Consider the following 25,596-nt stretch of genomic DNA (forward strand, 5'->3'; position numbering starts at 1 on the left):
CCTGGATACAGAATGCACGGCGTGCGTGAGAGAGAGAAACACCTCTTTTCACACTATAGTGCACTAACAGGAGTCATTTGGGACACGACCGCCCGCTTTCCTGCTCCTTGAGCGCCCTCGTGCGAGCTTTCGTCTGACGTAACATCGACAGTTACCATAGAGACGATCTGGTCTCCAAGGACGCCAAAGGCTGTAAAGTAATATTGCTGTTGCGCTTGTTATTTGAGATTATTTATTATTATTTTTTTTTTTAAAGCGACAAATTCAGAGCGCAAGCCCGGTATTGTGTTTGTATTCAATTAGTGCGTGTTTGTCTGATTTGAAGGTACGCGGGCCCTTTAAATATCAGGGTGTCTAAAATAATGCCTGTATGAAATTTTTATCGAATAAAAAAAAGGCTTTGATTTAAAAAAATGCAGGATATAAATATTACCCGTGTTTAAATCGTATTAATTAGGATGCATTTATAAATTACGTTCATATCGGGACAGTATCCAAAACTTTATTTTAATGCTAACATTACGTTCAGGCAGTATAACAGTCCTCTCAGCGGTCCTACTTAGTCCGGTTTAGAACGGATGTCTTTTCGGGAGGGAAACTTGGCTTGTTTTTTTTTTTTTTTTGTCCCGGGTCTAGCACGGTTCTAATAGAAGTGTCTAGAAAGTCACGAAGCGGCCTGGCGTTCACGAGGTAAGGCGGCGTTCACGCAAAATGTGCGTTTCTACGATTGAGTTCTCGAAAAGCCTGGAACGGTTTTGAGACGTGTTTATTTTTCGTTAATTTTAGTTCTAGGTCGCTTGTCGGTGCGAGTGCGCGTTCGCGTCAAAGGAAGTCCAGTTTTCTTTGTCCAATGCGCGGTCATGAATGGCGTCTCTGCCAGTGCGGGAGAGTTCTCGTTAAAAACTCAGCAGGTTTAAAAAAAAAAAAAAAAAAGGCTTTAATCTCTAGCGCCGTGTGGAAATTATGTATTTTCCTGAGTAATAATTATACGAAACGATAATCTAAAACATTACACTGCTCACAAGTTTGAACACATGATAACAAATGTGTATTTTGTAGTGCGTTATAGGGCTAATCGCTCATACGGGTCCCAGGAAGTAAAGCTAGCTAGCTAGCTAGTTAGCAAGCTAGTTAAGCTAAACAGCTAGCTTTAATCAATACTTTCCCGTTGTTGAAAGTGTAAACAGTCGAAGTTGTCTCTAAAACACACTTTCTAACCAGAGCTGTTGTATTCTGTACAGCGGGAGTTTTTATAAAGAGTTTTTTAGTCGTTTAGTTTTGAGCAGAGTTTTGTTGTTAGCCGTTTTAGCTAGCTGAGGGGAGGAATGAGGGAGGGAGGGAGCGCGCGGTAGCTGAGTGTCGCTCGAGCTCCCATTACAAATAAACGTAACACGTTTCACTGTATATTTGCATAAATCTGCATTTTTATATTTTGCAATCTTAATTGGTAAAAACAAGCTAAGTAACCAGTTTATCACGATTATTTTTCTTTTTGCTTGGTTTTTTTTTAAACTTTGCATTAAGTGGTGTGTGTGTATATAAGGGCTGTCAAACGATTAAAATTTTTTAATCGCGATTAGTCTCAGAATTTCATATACAGTTAATCGCGATTAATCGCATTTTTAAAAATCTACGTAAATGAATAAGGCTTTTAAAGTGAAATGTCACAATTAAAATGGTGAACACTTTTTTTTTTTAATGCTAAAAGTACTTGTTAAAAACTGCTGGGACAAGAGAAAATGGTAAGGGAGTTTATTCACTCACATACTAGGCCAGGGTTGGGCAATTATTTTTTCCATGGGGCCACACACTGTAAAAAAGAATAGTTGAGAATACTTGAAATTTCAAGGCAAAAGTCTGCATTAATAATTTTGTTTTGCCAACGATGTGCCCATGATAATCCAAACTATGATAACACTGTTATCTTTATTAAGAATTCTTAATTAAGTCAATTTTCAATTCCTCATTCTGCCAACATAGATTTCTCTTTTTGCTGAACAGTGGCATTCACAGTAGTACAAAAAGGCAATTGAGGTTATCACAATTTTTTTTTTTGGGCTTTTTTCACCTTTATTTGGATAGGACAGCATAGAGACAGGAAATGAGCAGGAGAGAGAGATCGATCAGGAAATGACCTCAGGTCGGAATCAAACCCAGGCCCCCGGATTTATGGTATGGCGCCTTATCCACCTGAGCCACGACAACATGAACTTCAACCAGAGAGAGAACCACATTGCCCAGCCCTTGCATTTGGGAGAGGAAACCACGCGTCTTGGTCATTCAGAGCATGCGCTGAATAAACACCTGTGACAATTATGTATTTTCAATTCAGATTATTCACTATTGTATATTTACACATCATTGAGGTGCACCCTATCAGTTTGATGTGGATTTTTCTTGATGTGGATAATTCTAAAAAATAGAATTATGCTTTGTTCAAGTAATTCCATATTCACAATTGAATGGACAAGAAAATATGAATAATTATTAACGAACAGAAAAATCCACATCAAACTGATAGGGTGCACCTCAATGATGTGTAAATATGCAATAGTGAATAATCTGAATTGAAAATACATAATTGTCACAGGTGTTTATTCAGCACATGCTCTTAATGACCAAGACACGGGGTTTCCTCTCCCAAATGCAAGGGCTGGGCAATGTGGTTCTCTCTCTGGTTGAAGCTCATGTTGTCGTGGCTCAGGTGGATAAGGCGCCATACCATAAGTCCGGGGACCCGGGTTCGATTCCGACCTGAGGTCCTTTCCTGATCCCTCTCCGTCTCTCTCTCCCGCTCATTTCCTGTCTCTACACTGTCCTATCCAAATAAAGGTAAAAAAAAAAAGCCCCCCAAAAAATTGTGAGAACCTCAATTGCCTTTTTGTACTACTGTGAATGCCACTGTTCAGCAAAAAGAGAAATCTATGTTGGCAGAATGAGGAATTGAAAATTGACTTAATTAAGAATTCTTAATAAAGATAAGTGTTATCATAGTTTGGATTATCATGGGCACATCGTTGGCAAAACATAAAATTCTTAATGCAGACTGTTGCCTTGAAATTTCAAGTATTCTCGACTATTCTTTTTTTACAGTGGCATGAGAAACAGAAAATTTTGTGGCGGGCCGGACCAAAAGGCTGAACTAAATTCTGCATAATATTAATTGTATTTCTTTATATAAAGCAATAAATAACATTGTTCTTACAAACTGCTAAGACTGGTAAGAGAATGGAAAAAACGAGGTTGCCTTACAAAAAAAGTCATTTATTCAATCAAATTTCCCAAAACAATGGTTAACAAAATGTGAACGTTTGTACCTTTTTTTTTTTTTTTTTTTTCTTCCAGTCACATTCAGCCCAAAACACAAAGACATCACAATATTGTCTTTCCACTCCAAATATCAAGCAAGATGCATCATATTATAATAATGATGCCCACATTTGTAGTCTAATCACCTCATTTGGTGCTTTTCGCCGGAGATCAGCTCGGGCTCCGGCGCCTGCTGGTGACGTCACACTATGTGATTGGCTGGACCGTTTGAAGGCTGACGTACAAGTTTGTGGTTGGTCTGGACAAATTACGGAAGTAGTTATTGCGCGATTAGGTTTCGTGGGATTTCATGTCATTTTCATGTCGTGCGCATTGCGTTTTTGTTGAACACAACTTCAAAATAAAAGCAATGCACATTCAGTCCATGCATGAGGTAAAATTAGAAAATACGTTTATTTTGTAATTTCTCATTAACCTTACGCGGGCCGGTCAGAATGAACCAAAGGGCCGGATGCAGCCCGCGGGCCGTAAAATGCCCAGGTCTGTACTAGGCAGTACTGAACATACAAAACACAAAATTGGATTTTGTGATGGATTAGGGAGCTGTAGTCTCAAATATAAAACATGTAGTCACATACTACTGTGTCTCAGTTCAGACATGTGTGACAAAGAAAATAAAAATGAAATAAAACTTCAATTGTGCTGGAGTTGTATTCAGTCACAGCCTGTAGGACTTCACAGTGCTGTGCAAACAAAAATAAATTGCAGTTGGACTTCAATAAAGACATTTCGTGTCGTATCACGGTGCTACAGCATACTTTACAAAAGAATTTTAGAACTGCAAAGTGCACACCAAAACCAACTCAATCACACTCTTCTTTTGAAATGAAACTTCTCGTTTAACAGACCTTTCTCCATCACTCACACGTAGGGCCTCTGCATGCTCTTGCGACAAGGCTTTCGCAGATAGCTTTTCGCAGACGGTTGTAATTTATCGTTGAGCGGGGAGTAATAGGCGTGCGCGATGTTATTCACCGCCACAACGCGAGGGGGCGCGAAGTCACGAAATCGCTAGGAGTAGTTGGTGGGTGTGGTTAGTGGAGTGTTTATCCTCCGGTTACTTATAATGACTAGAACTGGAGTCGTATAGATGTACGTACTTCCTCACTTCCTCGATCAACCGCTCTTTGCGCTGCTCCATCTTCGCTCGTGTTTTTAAAATGGCGGTCGTGAAAACAAACCAAACCGGGAAAGTAGGGAAGCGGAAGTGCGTGTACAGCGGATGTAGAGTGGACCAATCAGAGCCCTCTTGTCTGCGACGCTGTCTGCGAGGCTTCTGCGGTGGTCACAATTTTTGGGAGGTGCGTGCAGAGCGTCTGCGAAGGTGGGGGGGCTACGCAGATGCCATCTGCGAGGACTGGATTGTCAGCATAAATTGGCCTTTACTCTCATTGAAGCAGCGCGCAACAAGCCTCAACATGAACTGCGGGTGACTCGCAGGGCCAAATTAGAATTTGCGTTAACGGCACTATTTTTTTTTAATCGCTATAAATTGAGATTGCGTTAACTTCGACAGCCTTTTTTTATTTATATATATATATATATATATATATATATATATATATATATATATATATATATATTTTAGTGCTGTCAAAAATGTCGCGTTAACTTGACTCAATTTTAACGGCGATAATTTTTTTTATCGCGAGATTAACACTCTGTGACATGATGCCACGCCCCGCACAGCCAGAGTCCTCTGCCCTCCCCCGAAGAGCCACGGTGCTCGGCTTACGGTAAGTTTCGTTTTCCCATCAGCGGCTCCAGCCCCACTTTGCAGTGGCTGTGACAAGACGTGTTATGCTGTGCAATAAAAAAAAAAACATTGGTACAACCAGTGTTCGAACTATGCCGATATTTTCGGGGGGGTCCCTTATTTTCCCTTGGGAGGGGGTGCTTGCGCTTGTCTCAGAGCGCGGATCTCCATCGCGCGCTCACTTCGGATATGCAAATACTTCCCGTTACACACGATTGCTATGTCAATAAACATCATTTTGCCAATATTTTAGAGACCCCCCAACATTTCCCAAATCATGTTTTCAAGGGATCTCATGTCTGTTTCAGGGGATCTCGGATCCCCCGAGTACCCCGTAGTTCGAACGGTGAGCAAGCCCATTCACTTTTTTATGCTGATAAGAGAATTACAATGGTTTTTCATGTGACAAAAATGTGCGATTAAATTGCGATTAATCGTGAGTTAACTATGACAGTCGCGACATTAATCGCGATTAAATATTTTAATCGCTTGACAGCATTTATATATAAATAAAATTTTCTATTAATGCATTGTAAGATGATCCATAATAACGTCTTGGTGGTTTTTGTTTGCTTTTCAATTAGATTCCTCTTTACCTTTAGGATCAGCTGTCATGTCTGGCATAGCTCTGAGTCGACTCGCACAAGAGCGGAAAGCATGGAGAAAAGATCACCCTTTTGTGAGTTCCTACGTGCCTTTCTATCTCACACACGAATAACTTGGTGCATGTGTAATACCTTGCTTCGTATTCTAATCACGGCACACTTTACGTGTTAAACCCCGCTGGCGAAGCTCTGACTGACCGTCTTTTCTAGGGCTTCGTTGCCGTTCCAACTAAGAACCCTGACGGTACGATGAACCTGATGAATTGGGAGTGCGCCATTCCAGGGAAGAAAGGGGTAAGACTCAGCAATCCGCCAATTTCTTTCCAGCGAATCCGATGTCACCTGGTTAACCTTGCTTCCTGTCTGTGGTTCATTTGTAGACTCCATGGGAAGGAGGGCTGTTTAAGTTAAGGATGCTCTTCAAAGACGATTACCCATCATCCCCGCCGAAATGTAGGTTTCACACACTTTGAACGTTTATCTATAAACATGGATGACGCATTCTAACAAGCTGGCTTTATTATTATGGGATGTCTGGCTTTCTCAGTTGTAAGTAAGGAATAAAACGCGGTTCTAAGAATAGTGACTGTGGGTGTGGCCGGCATTAAACAAGTTAACGCAGTTCGCAGAGGTCTTAATGAAATGTCTGTGACGTGCTCTGATAAAGCCCCACAGCTTCCTTCTCACTCTGTTCAAAACTGACTGACTTGAGGAGTGGCCTGTTCCTTTAAATGAAAATGAGACCCTGCTCACCCCACCCCCTTTTCTGTTGGCCAATCAAGGAGCACTTTCCTCAAGGAACGTTCATTCATAAAGGAAGTTCTCAAACCATGAGTGGAGATGAAGGGGCGGGGTTATTCTAATGAGCGAGACAGAAAGTGGAGTCAAAGTTGAAGGACTTGAAGTGCACGTTTTCTGAAATAGGTAACCCAAAGCAAACTAACAGTGCGTCAGTATGGGGGAAGCCATGGTCTTACGGTTACAGAAGCAGCTTTTGAGACCCAAAGGCCACCAGTTCGATTCCCTGGACCGGCAAGAATGGCTGAACTGCCCTTGAGCAAGGCACCTAACCCCAAACTGCTCCCCAGGCTGCTCTGGGTATGTTATACGTCGCTTTGGAGAAGTGTCTGCTTAAACACCTGTAATGTAATGTAATGTCTTTCAGTGGATTTTTTTCGTCACGCCAGATACCCAACTGTACGTGTACAAGCACTGAAAAAGTAATTTCACAATATGTCTCCTTTAAAACTCATCCTTGAGCTGTATTTAAGACTAAATGCTCTTAAGAGCCTCAAACCGATTTAAAATATGATTGTTTTTTCCCCTCAAAGTCTGTTCTCAATGAAACACTTCTTGTGGTTTGTCTCTCAGGCAAATTCGAGCCACCTCTGTTTCATCCGAACGTGTACCCATCGGGAACTGTGTGTCTCTCCATTTTAGAGGAGGACAAAGACTGGAGACCTGCTATCACGATCAAACAGGTAACGCACATACTTGGCACTTGAAAAAAATCCACGCTTTTTCAGAGAAGACTTTCCGTCCTGTCGCCCCACCTTTCTGGATATCATGCTGAAAGTTTTCTGCGTTCGGGCTGGACGATATCTAACTCCATATAATACTGCTTTCTTGATCATCAATATTTTTCTAACAGTTGCAAAATGCAGATTGGGTAGATGGTGCGATTAATTTTGGCTTGAGTCTCGTAGGATTATAAAATGTTAGTGGAGCTCTTCGTGCGCGTACAGTGCACCTGGAGCAGAGCTCCATACTTAAGAGCAGTGTTGTGGTCGAGTCACGAAACCTCGAGTCCCCAGTGTTCAAGTCCAAGTCATGAAAGACTTTCGGGTTGAGTCTGAAAAGACTCCAGCTGCACCATTTGACAGTGGCTGTTGCTGCTTTTATATGAAAGCATCTCTGCTGCGGTGTTGGGCTAACGTTTCTGCTCGACTGCCCCGTTTTAGTTAACAGGCTCCAGATAAAAAGCTTGCAAGTCCCGCCCACTATCAACAGGGCAAATAACATGAGAGAGGGTTAACGCTAGTTAGTTCATCGCTCAGCAAGCCGTGCTATCAACAGGGCAAGGAACGTAGCATGTCGCTTCCTTCTCTGGGTGGAGTCTTGCCAAATGACGATTGAAGTTCGAGGTTGTCCTCGTCGTCTCCTCGATAGTTCTTCTACATATGGAACACATAGCAGTGCTTTGTATAAGCAAAGCAGACAATCCTAGGGGCGTTCTCTCCAGGCATTTTAGCGCCGTTAACGTTAGTTTGTTCCTGAAAACGACGTATGAACAGGTGAATGTGCATTCTCTTGCACGAAATTGATATAAAAATTCATGTAGATATCAAGATCTTATGCCAAATCATGATGGCATGTTACAAAAAATAAAGAAAAAGTCAGTCCTTTAATTTACTGGTCAAAATGCAGTTAATGCACGAGTCCAAGTCAAGTCATGAGTCCTTAAAATTCAGTCACGATTCGGACCCGAGTTCTCCGAGCCTGCTTCAGAGAAATGCGTCAACTTGATTTTCTGACTGAATGACGAAGACGTACGTGTACCACCCCAAAGGACCCGATCATAAGTGCAAGGCAACGCATCTCGTAAATACTTGATCACCGGACAACAAAATTTCTATCTTTATCTACAAAAGAAATGGGCTTTTATCCAGCAGTTATTTTTAATTTGCTTTTTGAAAAATAATGTTGGATTACTGACTAACACATTTTACAAAAAATATTCACGACTGTTTCATCTAAAAGTAGTTAAGTTTTATTAGTCCACAAACTTGTTGGATAGTGTCGTGTAAGAGTGTTCGATGGATGTCCGTGCAGGAATAGTTTTTTTTTTTTTTTAAACTGAAAACCTGCTTGCAAATGGAACCAAAATGTACACAAAGGCAGAGTCGAAAAACAGGCAGTGGTCGAGTGAGACACAGACAGGATATCCGAGGGGAATACAATACTCGGTCCAAAACCAGAAAAGTGATAAAAAAATACAAGGCTTTCGCAAAGTCTGTATGTTACTGAGAGTCTTTATATGCATGTGCTGTGATTGCACTCTAATCAGGAACAGGTGCATGGTCATTAGTCCAAATGGCGCTGCGCACCAACGCACTTGGATGTGAAAGATGTAGTCAGACAACTGTTTGATGTATCAAGTGTGATATTGGATGGTAACGATTAGGGATGTTAACCGATGACCGTTTGACCGGTGGTTGACCGAATCAACATCAACCGGTTAATTTTTTTTTTTGGTTGTCGGTTAAAAAAAAAAAATCAATCGTTTTGAAGCTGCCGATTTTGGAGCGGAGAACCTGGAATTCTGTGTTGTAAACGCTTGGGGCATGCCATGCGGTGTAAGGACGACAGCTGACAAATCAGAAACACCCATTCAGTCATGTCCCGCCCTCCTGCCCCAGTTGAAGACAGCTGACAAATCAGAAACACCCATTCAGTCATGTCCCGCCCCAGTTGAAAACAGCTGCCACTCGGCGAAAGGAAAGTGTAGACACAGGCTTTTTAGCTTACAAATTACTATTCTGTGTTTTTTTTTTTTTTTTTTTTAAATTATTATTAGAAGGCATATCGAGTTTAGTCCTGCCTTGGCCAGTGCATTCTGAAAGTATGTTTCGGTCTGTAGCCAGCAATGCATGTTATTGCGGATCATATCTCTCCACACAAACTAAAGGCGCAGATGCCAACTTTCACGGCTGAATCGTGCAGATCCGATTTTTGGGGGGGGGGGCGCGCGTTGGAGTGTCTGAATAATTTCATCAGAGTAAATTCTGTATTAAAATGACTAAATAAGCAAATGCTGCGCATGTTTTCGTGGAAGCTGCGCAAATGTGCGCAGCTTTCTGATTTACTGTTTTCTTCTCATACTTCCTATGTTTCATGGACTGTAACGGCATTTGCTTATTTAGTAATTTTAATACAGAATTTACTCTGACTAAATTATAATCAGACACTCCAACGCCCCCCCCCTTAAAAAAAAAAAATCGGATCTGCACAAGTCAGCCATGAAAAAGGCGGCATCCGCCAAAAGGCACACCGTTTGCATCCCTGTTTGAACTCGTAGGTTAACCGGCTAATGAGGCTTGGTGGTCGGTCAAGATTTTTTTTTAGTTTTCGCCATCCCTAGTAACGATGTAAAGTGAAAGCGCTAGTTCACTGCAGTCCACCAGGCACCCAGCAGAGTCTCATCATGATTAATGTGGTGGTGTTTCTGGCGCATGGCATGTGGTGTCAAAGTAAGGAATAAATATGTATCATAACTGCGATGCATATCTCACTACTGGTGTCACTGTCAACATAATGCAGCGACTTATTGACGACGCTACACAATTCGATGTGGTGTTTGTCAGGTTGATTTTGTGCCCTTGTGAATATTTTGCTTCTACACACATCAGGAGCTCCGCTTTTAGCCAGTGACCAAGTTATTCTTTTAGCTATTTCTGTTTCCTTTAAATACTTGATGATAAAACCACCGTTTTGTCTTTCTCCACTCAAGATATATTGCTGATAGCCTAGTAGTAGAGTAGCCAACTGGAGCGTGCGATTGCTCATATCCAGTAAATGTGGATCGAATAAATATCTATATGTTAAATTTGATGACGCCATGCAAACGCTACCCCAAAAACCACACCCATACCACTCTGATGCACTACAACATTATTGCTGGTAACAAACGTTACTTTGTCAGCCAAGTTATCTAAAGTCAGTTATGACTAAAAGACGTCATGGTTCCGGCAAAAAAATAGATTTTATGCTCTTGCAAGTATTTTGCTCAGATGCTCATCGCGAGCTCCGCTTTTAGGCAGTGACTAAATGTATATCTTCAAATCCATCTTAATATTTGAGGTAGTGTACGTTTTCACTGACGCTTTTCGGCAATGTCTAAATATATTTTGTATAGATTTGATCTTATCTCTAGACTTTTATAGAATGCCTTTAAAGTGCATATCACGGGTAAATTCAGGAGCAAGATCAATGTAATTCTCCTATTTTATATTAAACTTTGGTCAAATATCTGTCACATTTTCTGCCTTTTTTTTTTTTTTACCTTGTGCAATACCAGAAAAATTCAGTTGAAATCGAGCCATTTGAGGCGAATTGGTCCGCCTCTGAAAAAACTTGCCGTGTGGATTTCCTGGCAAACGTTGATTTTTGTGACGTCGCGTGCGGGACGCCTCCTTCTGAATCCTACGTCAGCGCTGGTTTGTTTATGAGAAAATGACCTGGTGGTTTTCTGCAAATTTCTTCAACGTTATCGCGTAATTACAACCCCAATTCCAAAAAAGTTGGGACAAGGTACAAATTGTAAATAAAAACGGAATGCAATGATGTGGAAGTTTCAAAATTCCATATTTTATTCAGAATAGAACATAGATGACATATCAAATGTTTAAACTGAGAAAATGTATCATTTAAAGAGAAAAATTAGGTGATTTTAAATTTCATGACAACAACACATCTCAAAAAAGTTGGGACAAGGCCATGTTTCCCACTGTGAGACATCCCCTTTTCTCTTTACAACAGTCTGTAAACGTCTGGGGTAGGGCTGAACGATTTTAAGAAAAAATTGAATTGCGATTTTTCTGGCAGATATTACGATTTCGATTTCAACCACGATTTTTTTTTCTTTAAATCAAGTTTCAGTGCAAATTAATTAATACAATGAATTCCATAAAGCTAAGAATGAAAACTGAGGTCAACAGATTTCAAATGTAGGCCTGTTTATTAACATTGAGTGCCTGAGGAACAAGATATAATAACTTGAATAATAAAAAGAGAGCCATCTTTCTTAAGTAAACTTTTGCTTCTTTTACTTTTCCCATCTACAACATATCAGACATAAAAAAGGTTGATCAATGGCTCAGCAGCATCAAAATATTGCACTTTTGTAAAAGAATGTACATAAGCATTATAAATTATAACTAGAGCCAACAATTCCCCCTGTGGGAAATGAGTGATGCAGTTGCTGTAGCAGTCGCTATTGCAGGGCCCCTCCCTCCTGTGTGTGAGAGAGAGCGAGCGATCAGCCCCTCCCCCACCCGCGCGCTCAGACACAGAGAAAGCGCACTTTTTCCTCACAGTGCTCCCTCCAAACAACGGGGATTTACACGAAAATGGAAGGAGATATTCACAAAATTTTCACACTGAGTGCCACAAGGCTTTCCTGAACGTAATTTTTTTGTCTGTAGTGTAAAAAATGAGGACAATTTATTGATGAAACAAAACATGGGTCAGTTTAGGAGCACTGAGAAAAACCGCGGCTTTGACGATCCCAAAATCGTGTTGTCTGAGATCGCGATTTTCGGTCGAAAACGATAGATCGTTCAGCCCTAGTCTGGGGACTGAGGAGACAAGTTGCTCAAGTTTAGGGATAGGAATGTTAACCCATTCTTGTTTAATGTAGGATTCTAGTTGCTCAACTGTCTTAGGTCTTTTTTGTCGTCTCTTCCGTTTTATGATGCGCCAAATGTTTTCTATGGGTGAAAGATCTGGACTGCAGGCTGGCCAGTTCAGTACCTGGACCCTTCTTCTACGCAGCCATGATGCTGTAATTGATGCAGTATGTGGTTTGGCATTGTCATGTTGGAAAATGCAAGGTCTTCCCTGAAAGAGACGTCGTCTGGATGGGAGCATATGTTGCTCTAGAACCTGGATATACCTTTCAGCATTGATGGCGTCTTTCCAGATGTGTAAGCTGCCCATGCCACACGCACTAATGCAACCCCATACCATCAGAGATGCAGGCTTCTGAACTGAGCGCTGATAACAACTCGGGTCGTCCTTCTCCTCTTTAGTCCGAATGACACGGCGTCCCTGATTTCCATAAAGAACTTCAAATTTTGATTCGTCTGACCACAGAACAGTTTTCCACTTTGCCACAGTCCATTTTAAATGAGCCTTGGCCCAGAGAAGACGTCTGCGCTTCTGGATCATGTTTAGATACGGCTTCTTCTTTGAACTATAGAGTTTTAGCTGGCAACGGCGGATGGCACGGTGAATTGTGTTCACAGATAATGTTCTCTGGAAATATTCCTGAGCCCATTTTGTGATTTCCAATACAGAAGCATGCCTGTATGTGATGCAGTGCCGTCTAAGGGCCCGAAGATCACGGGCACCCAGTATGGTTTTCCGGCCTTGACCCTTACGCACAGAGATTCTTCCAGATTCTCTGAATCTTTTGATGATGTTATGCACTGTAGATGATGATGTGTTCAAACTCTTTGCAATTTTACACTGTCGAACTCCTTTCTTCTTCAAATATTGCTCCACTATTTGTTGGCGCAGAATTAGGGGGATTGGTGATCCTCTTCCCATCTTTACTTCTGAGAGCCGCTGCTGCTCCAAGATGCTCTTTTTATACCCAGTCATGTTAATGACCTATTGCCAATTGACTTAATGAGTTGCAATTTGGTCCTCCAGCTGTTCCTTTTTTGTACCTTTAACTTTTCCAGCCTCTTATTGCCCCTGTCCCAACTTTTTTGAGATGTGTTGCTGTCATGAAATGTCAAATGAGCCAATATTTGGCATGAAATTTCAAAATGTCTCACTTTCGACATTTGATATGTTGTCTGTTCTATTGTGAATACAATATCAGTTTCTGAGATTTGTAAATTATTGCATTCCGTTTTTATTTACAATTTGTACTTTGTCCCAACTTTTTTGGAATTGGGGTTGTATTAAAATGGTTAACAGATGTATCGTAGGAGCGTGTAGCAACACCAATCATGATGGGATTAGTACTCATCGTTTTCCAAAAGACCGGACAATGAGAGGGAAACGGGAGCGCTTCGTGCGAGGCACCCGGAAGCCGAGGACTAAGCAGAGCTGAGAAAAAGACCAAGAAAATCGGCAATTCACAAGTTGACTGTTGCCAGGGTAAGAAATAATTCTGACATCTCTTAATATTCTTCATACAAAGGTGAAGTAACATTGCGCTAAGGTGACAGTTCCATACTTCAGAGCAAAATCGCTCGCTGCTAAACTTGGTCTACACAGGCTGTGCACTGAAACCGTGCAAGCTCTCGCAGCCTGCTGGCGCTTCCGCAGGTAACGTCACGAATCTGGCTCCAGACTCCCTTGGGATTTTTCCAGACACGTTTTGTTTTATTTTTTTCTGCTGTAGACAGATGGCCTTGTGCAAAATTACCCTTCTGGATGAGTGTGTAAAGGGACATACTTTCATATTTAAAAAAAATAAAGAAATTGGTCCATAATATTCACTTTAAAGAAGGTGGGTTTTTTTTTTTAAAAGCAAACCTACATGTCCTGGTTTATGTGGTCTTGGATATGAATGTGGATTATCTGCTTTGCAGTGAAAAGTATATAGTTAGAGCTCATTCTTGCTGTTTGTGTTCTTGGCTTCTCTTTCTCCACTTTTCGGACTCGTCTGAGAATCTCATCCTTTCGGTCATGTTTTATGTAGAAAGGTCGAAAGGGTTCACAAATTTTCGAGCGCCGCTGCGTATGAAGATTTGTTGCAGGTGATTAAGCAAATATTTCTTGTCATTTGCTTATTGGCCGCATCGAGGCTGATCCTGCTTTCACACCAGACGGCGACAGATGTGTTTTGTGTGAGCGTGAGGGCCAGAGTCATGAGGGTTTCCAGGGCTAAAAATGAACTTCGGTGCTTGGTCGCCACTCGGGCCAGTATCCCTGAATTCTTAGTGGCCCAGGCCAAAATAACGTGGCCCTTAAATTTCCTCTAGTCGAACACAAAAATTTAAACCCGTTTTTGCTTGATTAACACTGCACGAAGCCATTATTAAAAAATGTTCTGTTTCCGGTCCACCGGCCGGGTGAGTGCCGTTTGTGCGGTTGAATTTTTTTTTTTTTTTTAACGCTGGTTTTTCAACATTTTTTTCGGGTTCATAAATCTAAAATTGAACTTGACATTTCCGCATTCCCAGGGCTTTCCACTAAGGCTCATACTAGCCAGCCATGACAAATAAGTAGCCGGGGGGGGAGTAAACACAAAATAAACTCCTGTGCACGCAGTTCCCAGGATTAAATGCATTTTCCACAGACCATTTATTTATTCACTTTACTCAAATACAAAGTAAAATGGCAGTAAATCCTCTTTCTTTTCTTGCGTATTGCATCATGAGGCGTTCCTGGCTTGTAAATCTCTTATTTTCGGTGCATGACACATTCACGCAGCTGAGCATGCTATGAATTAACAACGACAACGGTCTGCAGTGGGGCTACACAATTACACACTCAGCGAACATTTCTCCATTTGTGTATGAAAATACACTCCAACCACTCAGTTTGGGTTCATTTACAACCAACGGTGTCTTTTGATGCCAGCACGTAATTGAACGAGAGAAGACTGGTTTACCGGAGACAAAATAAGCGTCATCTCTGCTTCTGTTCCCTCCGACACACTACTGTCTCCGCCGAGTGCGCGCGCACTCTGAACTGAATCAGCTCTGCGCATGCGCCGTGCAGCACAAAAAAATGGCAGCCACCATGAAGGAAGGAGATCCGGAATTTTCAAACATTTGCTTAAGTGTGAAATCGCAAAATGGTATTCTAGCGAACAACAAAATAGTAAAGATTCAGAAAAACAAATCATTCAGTGATCATTTTAATAGTGTAATTTCATCCGAACTCGGCCTAACGCTCGATTTAGAACTACAAAAAGTCCGTGTGTCGGACATTTTAAGTACCTTTTGTAAAAGTTTTGCAGATGTTGCAGTCAGCATTTAAAATGCTAACTTAGTTTTTGTACAAGTTTCAGTTGATTAAACCGTCATATTTTATTAAATGTGTCTGCTTTTGTAATAAAGTACTGAAAGAAAAAGCAAACACAGCATTGCGATTTCTTATCCATCATTTAAAAAAAAAATCCCTCCGTCCCGACTGAATTTTTTTGCTCACCCGGTGGACAGGAAACGGATTTTTTTTTTTTTTTTTTTAAGGATGGCCTGATGTTTAATCCATTTCTGGGGGTATAGGTTAATCAGCAGCATTAATCCTGTGGAATTGCTGCTTAGATATTGTACACTAGTCATTTAGCTGATGTTTTTATTCCAAGTGACTAACAATAAGTGCACGTAGCCAAGAGAATCCAAGAGCGAGCAGTGCTGAAGTACTAGTGTAATAATACCTTTTATTTATAGGCGCCTTTCAGGACACTCAAGGTCACCGTACAAAGACTATAATAAAAGCAATCGATAGAATGAAAAACATAACAATCAAAATAGTGCAAAACATAATAAAACAGAAATAAAGTGCAATGGTGGGGTCATTCCAGACCCAGATTAAAGGCAACGTGCTTGTCCGAAAAGGTGGGTTTCAAGGCGAGATTTGAAGGAGATGATGGAATCAGAGTATTGTATGTCCTGTGGCAGGGAGTTCCAAAGGCGGGGGGGGCTGAGCGGCTGAAGGCTCTCGACCCCATGGTGGACAAGCGAGCAGGTGGGAGGGTGAGTTGGATGGAGGAGGAGGAGGACCTGAGAGTACGGCGGGTATGGAGGAGCTCAGTAAGGTACTGTGGGGCGAGGGTGTTGATGGCCTTGAAGGTAAAAAAGTAGGATTTAAAAGATGATGCGAAATTTGATCGGAGTCCAATGGAGTTGCTGCAGGACAGGTGTGATATGACTGAAGGAGGGGATTCTGGCGGCAGAGTTTTGAACCAGTTGCAGTTTTTGGACGGACTTGTCAGGGAAACCAAAAAAAAAAGGCAGAATAGTCAAGGTGGGATGTAAGCAGGGCGTGAACCAGGATAGCGGTACTGTTGGGTGTGAGGGACGGGCGCAGGCGTGAGAGATTGCGTAGATGAAAGTAAGCTGAGGCCAAAAAAAAGTGTGTTTCCGGTTACCCGACCGACTCTAATCCGTACCGCCCGACCCTAAACTTTTTTTCGTTTTTTTTCCCAGTCGCGACTTTTACATATAACCCAACCGCGTGAACCGGAAGTTTTTGTCACTCACTGGGGAAAATCAGGGCTTTCCACAAGCGCCGGCTGCCGGCCATACAGCCGACTACACAATTAATTCCAGCCGGCTACTTTAATGACTATTATTTTTGTAGCCCACAGGCTCTAAATATTAATTTTCGATTTTAATAAAATTAAATGTTTATCTAACGGACTGACAATAATGTCAAACTGAACCACACTCATTTAAGTTGTGATTCGCGCTGTTTGTACCGATAATAACCACAAATTCCCCGCAGACTTCGTTGATCAGGGGAGAGTAACTCATCCGCGGCCCCGACATGCGGTGTGCGCGCGCGCACTCGGCGGAGGCAGTAGTGTGTCGGGGCCGTCGGAGGGAACAGAAGCAGAGATGACGCTTATTTTGTCTTTCACCTAGAGACATGATTCAAACTTTAAAACGGAGACAAAATTCTCCTGTGTGGATCTGGCATTCAACTTTTTTGCTAGGTTCTATACTTTTTGATCAGTCGCAGATCAAACACCATGAGCACATCTGGGGAAATTCACACTTTATAATGGGTGTCTATTGCGTTACACACCAGTGGAGCTCGTTAAGTTAGTGTAGGCAGCTTGAAAAAAAAAGCTCGAACTTTCTCATTTAAACTGTTTTCTCAGCCAGAATTTTCACTCTACACACAATTTTCTCAAAAGTTGTAGTCACACATTGTGTGAATCAAGACAAGTGTCTCCCTGAGCGATAGGATTTACAGTTTTTGAATGAGAAGCCTGAAAGTAAGGAGAGGACAGCCACGCTCTCCCATAGACTCCCATTATAAACGTGGCAGCGCTTTTACTGCAAAATCAGAAAAAAGTCACTTGTTTTTAACTCGCTCTAGTGTCCACATTTTTTACACTAGGGACAAAAAAATTACATTTGTGTTCATGGGAGCCTTGTAGCACTCAATGTGAAAGAATTTTGTGAATAGCTCCTTTCGTTTCCGTGTAAATCAGCGTTGTTCGAGGAGAGGGAACTCTGAGAAAAAGCGCTCTTTGCTTGTTATATTGTGTCTTTTCCCTGCACCGTTACCAAGGCGACGAGCTGCACTCAGGGAGCAGAGAGGGGCGGGGCTGTGCTCTCTCTCTCTCTCTCTCTCTCTCTCTCTCTCTCATGGTGTATTGAGGTGTTATATTTACAGAAAAATTCATGTTAAAAGGTGTCTCATGCTGCATCAGATTCATCAGAAGGTGGTAACTCAGGTGACCTGCAAAGACATTCATTATATTTTGTGAAATTATTCCTGTCTAAATATAGGTTATGGCAGCCATCTTGAAAAAAATTTAAAAAAAAAATGCCAGCCTACCGACCCTAGTTTTGAAATCTACGTAACCGGAAAAACACACTTTTTTTTTTTTTTTTTTTTTTTTTGGCCTGACCGAGTGACGTTATTTATGTGGGACTGGAATGATAGTGTTGTCAAGGATGAACAAAATGTAAACGTAAAATGGTGTAAACAAATAACCTACAAATACCATCCAAGAGCTGGAATGATCAGGGGAGTTGAGAAGTTTGGACAAATACATAGACAAGGAATTATTCAAGTATGGTTGCCGGCTGTCCATCGCTAGCAATGATGACTGCTTCATTAGGATGTGCAGAATTCTCCTCTCCTAATGAAGCACCTTGCACAGGAAGGTAAGACAAATGTCGTGCCCCCCTCGTGTTGTCTCTCTGGACCTCCAGACCTGATGCTAAGTGGTGCACAAAAGTGCCCTGACGGGTGTAGAAGTTGCCCTGCAGTGACGACCGACTTGCCGAGTGATGCCATTTGAGTGGCTCTTCCGCATGCTATCTGGTGGTGCGCCATTGACCCTGTTGGGTTCATCTGCCACATTGCACCGAAAAGTGCCCTGCTGCCAGCACCTTATTGGCGATGTACGATTTAACCCATAGCTGGAACCCAGGCAGGTGCTACCACTCCGGGTCAGAGCGGCCCTGGGAGCAATGGTGACTAAGGGGTAACTCCACTTTCCCCAATAGTTGTAATGGAGACTAAACACGTGTAAACAGCATTGACACACCTCCTGCATTTCTGAAATGGCATGTACGCACCTCTAAACAACTTTAGAGTTGACGCAACATGCTAGCATGAGAGTCCCCTATTTATAGATGAAAGTCTTCCAGAGTTACAGTACCTGGAAGTCTGGATATTTGACAAAACTCTTGAAAATCTCCGGTTTTCCGAATGGAGGAATTTATTTTTCGTTTTTTTCGCGTTCTTAGACGCGGCGTAATACTTCGCATCGTCCTTGCAGGAGCGCAGTCCTTAAATAGCCCAAACATAGTTCACTGATTAAAGACAGGTGCTCTTTGTTAACGGCGTGCGTGCCGGAGCTCGTTAGGCGCGTGCGTTCAAGGCGGTGCACAAGCTAAGGCGCGCAGGACTGACGCCGTTCTGCGCAAACACAACACAATCGCAGTAGAAAGCGTGGTCAAGCTGTCAGTGTAGCTGCAGTCTTTTTGGTTGCGAATTACAAGCATTTCCTCGTGTTTAATAATTCGCCGTGTCAAAACAAGCCAAACTTTCCTCCTCCTTTCGATGTGAAGAGAGGTAAGCAATTTATTATATATATATATTTTTTTCCATCAAAGGGTGTTTTCACACTTGGTCCCTTTCAGCCATCTAACCGAACTCGGATCGATGACTCAGCATTTTTTGCGCATATGTGAACACTCCAACCGTACCCAGACCCCTTTAAAGCGAACCGAATTGAGCTCACTATATAGTCCTTTATATATATAAAATTGAGACCACCTCCTGAGGTGGTCTCAATTATATATATAAAGGACTATATAGTGAGCTCATTGGCAAAATGAACAAACTCGGACACTACTCCGCCACGCCGTTATTTACGTCATGACTGTCGCACGGTTGCTGGGTTTCACATGGCGTCGCATCCACCTCACGAGTTATTTAAAACTTTAGCTGGTGGTCTACCAAAGCTCCGTTGGCAAAGCGTTTGTACGGAGAAGGTGCATTGTTCGCGTGAAAAACGCCGTACGCTTGCATTGTTTTAGGTTGTTCGAATCGATCAAACTAAGTTTCTTCAGGGTTCGCTGTGAACTATTTATATTTTAAAAAAAAAGTGAACGAACACAGGATTTCACAAAAAGATGTCAAGAAAGTGTCTTTCAAACCTCTCAGTGAAATCGAAGGGAGCCGAGTCGAAGCGTGCTCGAGTTTGCAGTGATTGCTTGGTGAAAGGTTTGTATTTCCCTCTCAGCTCTGTCCTTCATGTTTTCCAAGTACTTTTCTTGCTGTGTGTCGTTATTTTACGGTCCTTTTTTTTTTTTTTTTTTTAATAAAGTCAAGAAGCGCTAAAGTCCCCAGCTGTTTGCTTGTTTACTCCTCACGAAGTCCATACGCATGAAGGTCGCAACAAAATTCTTCCCCAGCCGTACAGTTACAAAGCGCCGTGATCACTTCTTCTCCGTCTTGTTTAACTCAGATCCAGGTCTTTTAAAGGGGTTTCTGATGATCTTTGTGAATGATTTCCCTGAGAGATAAGAGCCAACACAAGTCAGAATCAAGTGAACTGTTTGTTTACACTTCAACTCGCAGCACTTCGTTGTAAAGATGCGAACGAAAAGCTTAAATTTTTGTACGAGTAAAAACAAATACAGGATTCATTGGGCAGCGACTTGATAGCGAGATCCTTTACCCAGCCACATACAAAAAAGCTGTAAGCCTCCAGACTCTTCCACGCTTTCATCTGTTTGGCGGTGTAGAAGGACGTCTGCAATACCAGATAGTTTGAGATGTCGGGGAACTCGCCTGAAGGGTCGTTTTCGAGATCGTATGACAAATCCTTATTTCGCAGACTGTAGGGTTTGATTCCATTGCACATAGCAATCTTCTGAATATATCTAAAGCCAGCAGTGGCTTCGAGATTACGAGCAGGGGTCGACCGATAATCGGCCTGGCTGATATATCAGGCCGATATTCTGCATTTTTAGGGTTATCGGTATCGGCCATAATTTCCACCGATATGCCGATAACATGCCTTTTTGCAGCCATTTTGTTCCTAACGCGACGGTCACTGCACGTCCTTTCCTGCACTCGCCTCTCTGAGTTCAAGAACACGGTCCCGCCCACCACAACATCTGATTTGTTTGGCACAAGAGATGTAGCCAATCGACACGTGTAGCTAAACGCTGTGAACTGTTTCAAGGCGGCCGTACGGGCACTCGGGCAGAAGCGGCTCAAGGGATACAGCCAATCAACATGTGTAGCTAAACGCTGTGAACTGTTTCAAGGCGGCCGTACGGGCACTCGGGCAGAAGCGGCTCAAGGGATACAGCCAATCAACATGTGTAGCTAAACGCTGTGAACTGTTTCAAGGCGGCCGTACGGGCACTCGGGCAGAAGCAGATCCCACTTCAAGGTAAGGACACGCTGCTTTTGCCACCATAAGTCACAAACACACAAGTTGCAAAAGCACAACATCATTATATGTTTACATTCTTCATCTACTACTCATTAAAATTGTCCATTTGCATCTGTGTAGCCAGGTAAACTTAGGCTACGGAAAGAAGCACTTGAATTAGCCTACAACCAACTAGTCTCGCTGAAACTACATGTAATGCTTCCTTCACTACAATATAATCCTCCTAAATAGGGAATATTAGGCTTGGGCATTAAAAGCATTAGAATGTAGATGGTTACTTGTTACATAACAGGGAGTGATAGCCTACTTTGTTTGATTTTACTTTTTAAAAAATGCTGCAGGCAGCTCTCTACACTTGATTTTGTTATTTAAAAACTACTTGAAGTTGGTAAGTATTACTTAGTTCTTAGTGTAAAAGAATCCAGAGTGTATTTTCTTTTATTTTCCACTGAAAATGGTGAGCTGTAATATAGTAGGGAGTGATTTGATTTTTTTTTATTGATGAATATTTTTTATATGTAGTAAAAGTTCATTATGTCTACCTATTGAAACTATTCTTTAAATTTGTTTTTTAAGACAAGGATTTTTTAAGATGTTACCTTGACAGTTTCGGCGATAAACTTCCGCCTTCTTCAAACAGTCACCAGAAAATAGAAGAAAATAGATTCCAACGTTGGATTTTAGAGGCAGTGGAGATACGAAAGCGTGCGCAGAGAACGATGAACCGGGATGAGGGAGCGTATGCACTGTTGCACACCTGGAGCGCCGTCCTGGAGGAGCGACATGACAGCAGGAGGCGTGAACTACCTGTCAAATTGGGCGGGACGTTCACGCCTCCGTAGCATAACATCAGCTGATAAGGCACGTCACCACTCGACATCTGGTGACTGTTTGAAGAAGGCGGAAGTTTATCGCCGAAACTGTCAAGGTAACATCTTAAAAAATCCTTGTCTTAAAAAACGAATTTAAAGAATAGTGAATATTTTTTGTTTCTCATTTTATTCTAACTAATGTTTGACTTTATTGTACAAATGCTGCTGGCATCTCCCTGCACAAAATTTCATGTTCAATTTTACAATTAAACATACATTTCATGGATATGAAGGTCTGTGTCAGTGTGCTATGTTTAATTTCATGTGAATTATAATGTTTACATTTATCGGTTATCGACATCCCAATTCCACAATAATCGGTATCGGCCCTGAAAAAAACATATCGGTCGATCCCTAATTACGAGCATACTCTGATAACTTATTGCTAGTTGTTTGCACAACATCAGCCGTCGAGACCACCAGCTGTTTCACGTCCGGTAAAACTTTCCGCGAAGAAAAGTCACGTGACTGAAACCCAGCAATATTCCACTGTGTAGTGAGTGATTTTGGACATAGCAGTGGATATCGTGACGCGATCTGAGAACTTAGAAACGGCTTTGGATTTTGCACTTTAGTTCTAAACTTTTACGAGAATTCACAAACTTGGAGTCGAGGAAAGGAAAGCAAAGGAAGGAACATTTTATTGTAACTTTTTTTCTTTTGGGCTACTTAAATCAGGGTTGCCCTTCGAGCGACCAAACTTCAACTTTTATGCCATGTACACACGTAGCCGGGTATTTTTAAAACCGAACATCCTCCCCCCCCCCCCCCCCCCCCTCCGTTTATAAAAGTGTTTTATCCACACCACCTCGTCTTCGAAAAAAATCCCTTCCACACATAACCGAACATCTGCGTTTTCAATCACATTCATAAGCATTCCAAACCTGTAGATGGCTATTTCCCCAAATCCTCCCCCCTAATCATATCGCCTGTGCTCTTGGAGCAGTAGTTGGGCTTCTAAAATTAAACATGTAAATAGCACCTGCACAATAATTAACGCTTTCAAGGCACTACTCCGATCCATTACTCTTTAGCTAGCCGCACACTACGCCGATTTTCAGCGTACCGAGCCAACTGAAGTCGCGAGTCAGGCGTAAAGACTAGTTTTCGATGGTACCGACTCATCTCACAGCCGATTCGAAAAACTAATCGGGAGCCAGACTGATCGGCGAGAGTCGCTAGCAATAGCCAATCATATCTTTCGCATATAACACGTGACATCGTTAAACACAATTTCTAGCGCGAGAAATACGTGTTGGTAGCACCTAATGCAGGTATATACTGTAATTCCATAGACTGAAGCTTTATCCATAGACACAGTGGGCTGGAAAGCCACTCTGCTCAAGTTGTGTGGCTGAATTCCAAATCGCTTTAACTCCCCTATATAAGTGCACTATTTAAGGTTGGGAATAATAGCTCATGCAGCCTAGATAGTGCGCTACATATTCCATGTTGTGTCATTTGTAATTCAGCCTGTAGCATCTTCAGGTGTTGGATTTAACAGTAACTATATCCAATAGCCAATCACAAAGCTATTAAGTTGTCACGTGTCGCTTCAATCGCGACTGCACTCGTCAACAGTCGGGGGATATGTGCGTGCCCTGTCGGGAGTCGGCTCTGAAATGGGTCGGTTCGGTACCGCGTGGATTGCCGTGGTGTGCGGCTAGCTTAAGTCTATGCTTAATCTGGCCTCTGCAGTAAACAAAGGTTGCACGTTTGATGTCAGGGCAGATTTGTTGTCATTTTTTGGCGCAGATTGTGACATTCTAAAACGCAAACCTCCGGTTATCTCTGTCTACACGAAAAGGCATACACGGAGTTTTCAAAAATCTTCACTTTGCCCGGAGTTTTTTTAAATATTCGTTTTTGATGTGTTTTCATGTGGATGACAGGCCAAAACGTAGAAAAATATCTTCGATTTAGCAGATACCCGGCTACGTGTGGACGGGGTCTTAATCGTCCTGGTTGGTTTTTAGTCGCCACTGGTGACTGTGCGTCCACCAAGTCTCTTTCAACCCTGCGTTTCAGCATGATGAGGACCTCAGGAAGTTCAGTTAAACGCAGCCGATCTTTCCAACGTGATTAAACATTATTGTATCATTAGCCAACAGTTAATCTGTGGATGTTTTTGTTGTCCTGCAGATTCTGTTGGGAATCCAGGAGCTTTTAAACGAGCCCAATATTCAGGACCCGGCCCAGGCTGAGGCTTATACCATATATTGGTGAGACACAGATGCTACATAAATATTCACTCGTGTTCCTGTTTTCACATTTGTCCTTCTCGGACCTGGTTGTCAAATTTAACGACGTGTGCTTTTTTTTTTTTTTTTTTTTTTTTTAATTTCCAGTCAGAACAGAGTGGAGTACGAGAAGAGGGTCCGAGCACAAGCCAAAAAGTTCTCTCCCTCGTAGACGGAGCGATGGATAAATCGGAGGGAATGTGTCGGCACTCGTTCATTTCTCGTATTCTTCCTCCTCCCCTCTCTTGCTGGGACTGAAAGGACTTGACATGATGTCTGTGCCATCTGCCCCAACCCCACAGGCCCCACCCCCTGATAGTGATGTCACAAACACAGCCCCCGCCCCTGACGACCCTTCAGCAGGACAGTCCCTGCCTCGCTTTATCGTCGGCCAATCAGAAATGGACCTCATCTATTTCCTTTTTTTTTTTTTTTTCCACTCAACGCAAACATGAAGTGACTGAATGAAAACTATTAACTTTGTGTACGTATCGTGAGTGAGTGTGCGAGTGTGTGCATCTGTTTTCTTATTTTAATGTCAAATTTCCCTTCTTTGATCGCTTTCCCTCATGATGCAGAGTGCGTGCGTGTTCAGTAGCTCGGCTAAGATCTCTACAGCGTTAAAAAAAAACCTGGGTGGAATGTTTTTGCTTTCTCACACTTCTGTCCATCTCCCACACTGTAAAATTAGTTCTTAATTTAAAGTAAAGAAAAAGATCAGCCTAAGAGTCAAGTCAGCTGTGGCGATTGTGTACTGAGCAGCTGCCACTCTGCCGCACGCGAGCGCCGGTTTAAGTTGACTAATCGTAAATTTGGGATCGTTGTAGGGTCAGACTTGCTCATACTCACCAGGATAGCTTTTTTTGTTTTTCATTTGTTCGTTTGTTTGTTAATGATGGGAACATGTGTCCTGCGTTCTTTGTTGGTTTAATAAAGATCTTTCTACAAAACGATGGTCTCAATCCACAATCTAACACACATCTCAATTATGGTTCGGTTCTAGAATAACGATGTCACTCCGTATCGGTGCGCACCCATTACTACACTGTCAGAAATGGTGTCAAAATTCTTAAAGCTTCATCTTGCTCTTGGTTTTTTTGTTCATATTCCTAAAGGAGATTCTGCTCTCGGGTTTGGTGAGAACTTGCCACCCTTATGTGGATTTTCTTTTTTTTTTTTTTTTTTTCTTTTTTTTCCAGGATGTCGGTAGCACGAGGACTCGGGACGCATTTTAAAAACGGATTCGATTCCACTCGCCCACTTCAGGAAGTCTAAGGATTTAGAGCTTATGCAAGTTCTCAGAATTCTTGAATGTGGTTGGTCAGAAGGTGGTGATTTATTGGACATTGATCATTTTTATCGTCACAACTCTCAAAAGGGCTAGCCTGGGAAATCCCATGCTGCTTTTCAGATCGGAACGACTGTGCAAAGACAGCATGGAAACTATGGT

The 25,596-nt window shown here is 42.1% G+C and overlaps 1 protein-coding gene across 4 annotated transcripts; it reads left to right on the top strand.

Moving 5' to 3' along the window:
• The first annotated feature begins 588 nt into the window (after positions 1 to 588).
• Positions 589 to 25,096, top strand: ube2ib (ubiquitin-conjugating enzyme E2Ib). Of its 4 annotated transcripts, none has more exons than XM_060921131.1 (7): positions 589 to 690; positions 5,671 to 5,765; positions 5,902 to 5,985; positions 6,072 to 6,144; positions 7,063 to 7,172; positions 24,049 to 24,128; positions 24,255 to 25,096. In XM_060921131.1, the coding sequence occupies exons 2-7, from the start codon at positions 5,700 to 5,702 to the stop codon at positions 24,316 to 24,318; spliced, it is 477 nt and encodes a 158-aa protein (XP_060777114.1). In that variant the 5' UTR covers positions 589 to 690; positions 5,671 to 5,699; the 3' UTR covers positions 24,319 to 25,096. The 4 variants fall into 4 exon arrangements, with proteins under 4 accessions (XP_060777114.1, XP_060777116.1, XP_060777115.1 ...); XM_060921133.1 differs by having other exon boundaries at positions 592 to 690; positions 5,689 to 5,765; XM_060921132.1 differs by having other exon boundaries at positions 623 to 713.
• Positions 25,097 to 25,596: the final 500 nt, after the last annotated feature.

This window comes from Neoarius graeffei, chromosome 5 (genome assembly GCF_027579695.1).
Source record: "Neoarius graeffei isolate fNeoGra1 chromosome 5, fNeoGra1.pri, whole genome shotgun sequence".
Taxonomy (NCBI): domain Eukaryota; kingdom Metazoa; phylum Chordata; class Actinopteri; order Siluriformes; family Ariidae; genus Neoarius; species Neoarius graeffei.

Bases quoted from the DNA above. Each gene is read 5' to 3' on its own strand.
- ube2ib (XM_060921131.1), top strand. From the start codon at position 5,700: ATGTCTGGCATAGCTCTGAGTCGACTCGCACAAGAGCGGAAAGCATGG. The intron at 5,766-5,901 runs GTGAGTTCCTAC...CGTCTTTTCTAG, and splicing joins GGAGAAAAGATCACCCTTTT to GGCTTCGTTGCCGTTCCAAC. The intron at 5,986-6,071 runs GTAAGACTCAGC...GTTCATTTGTAG, and splicing joins CCATTCCAGGGAAGAAAGGG to ACTCCATGGGAAGGAGGGCT.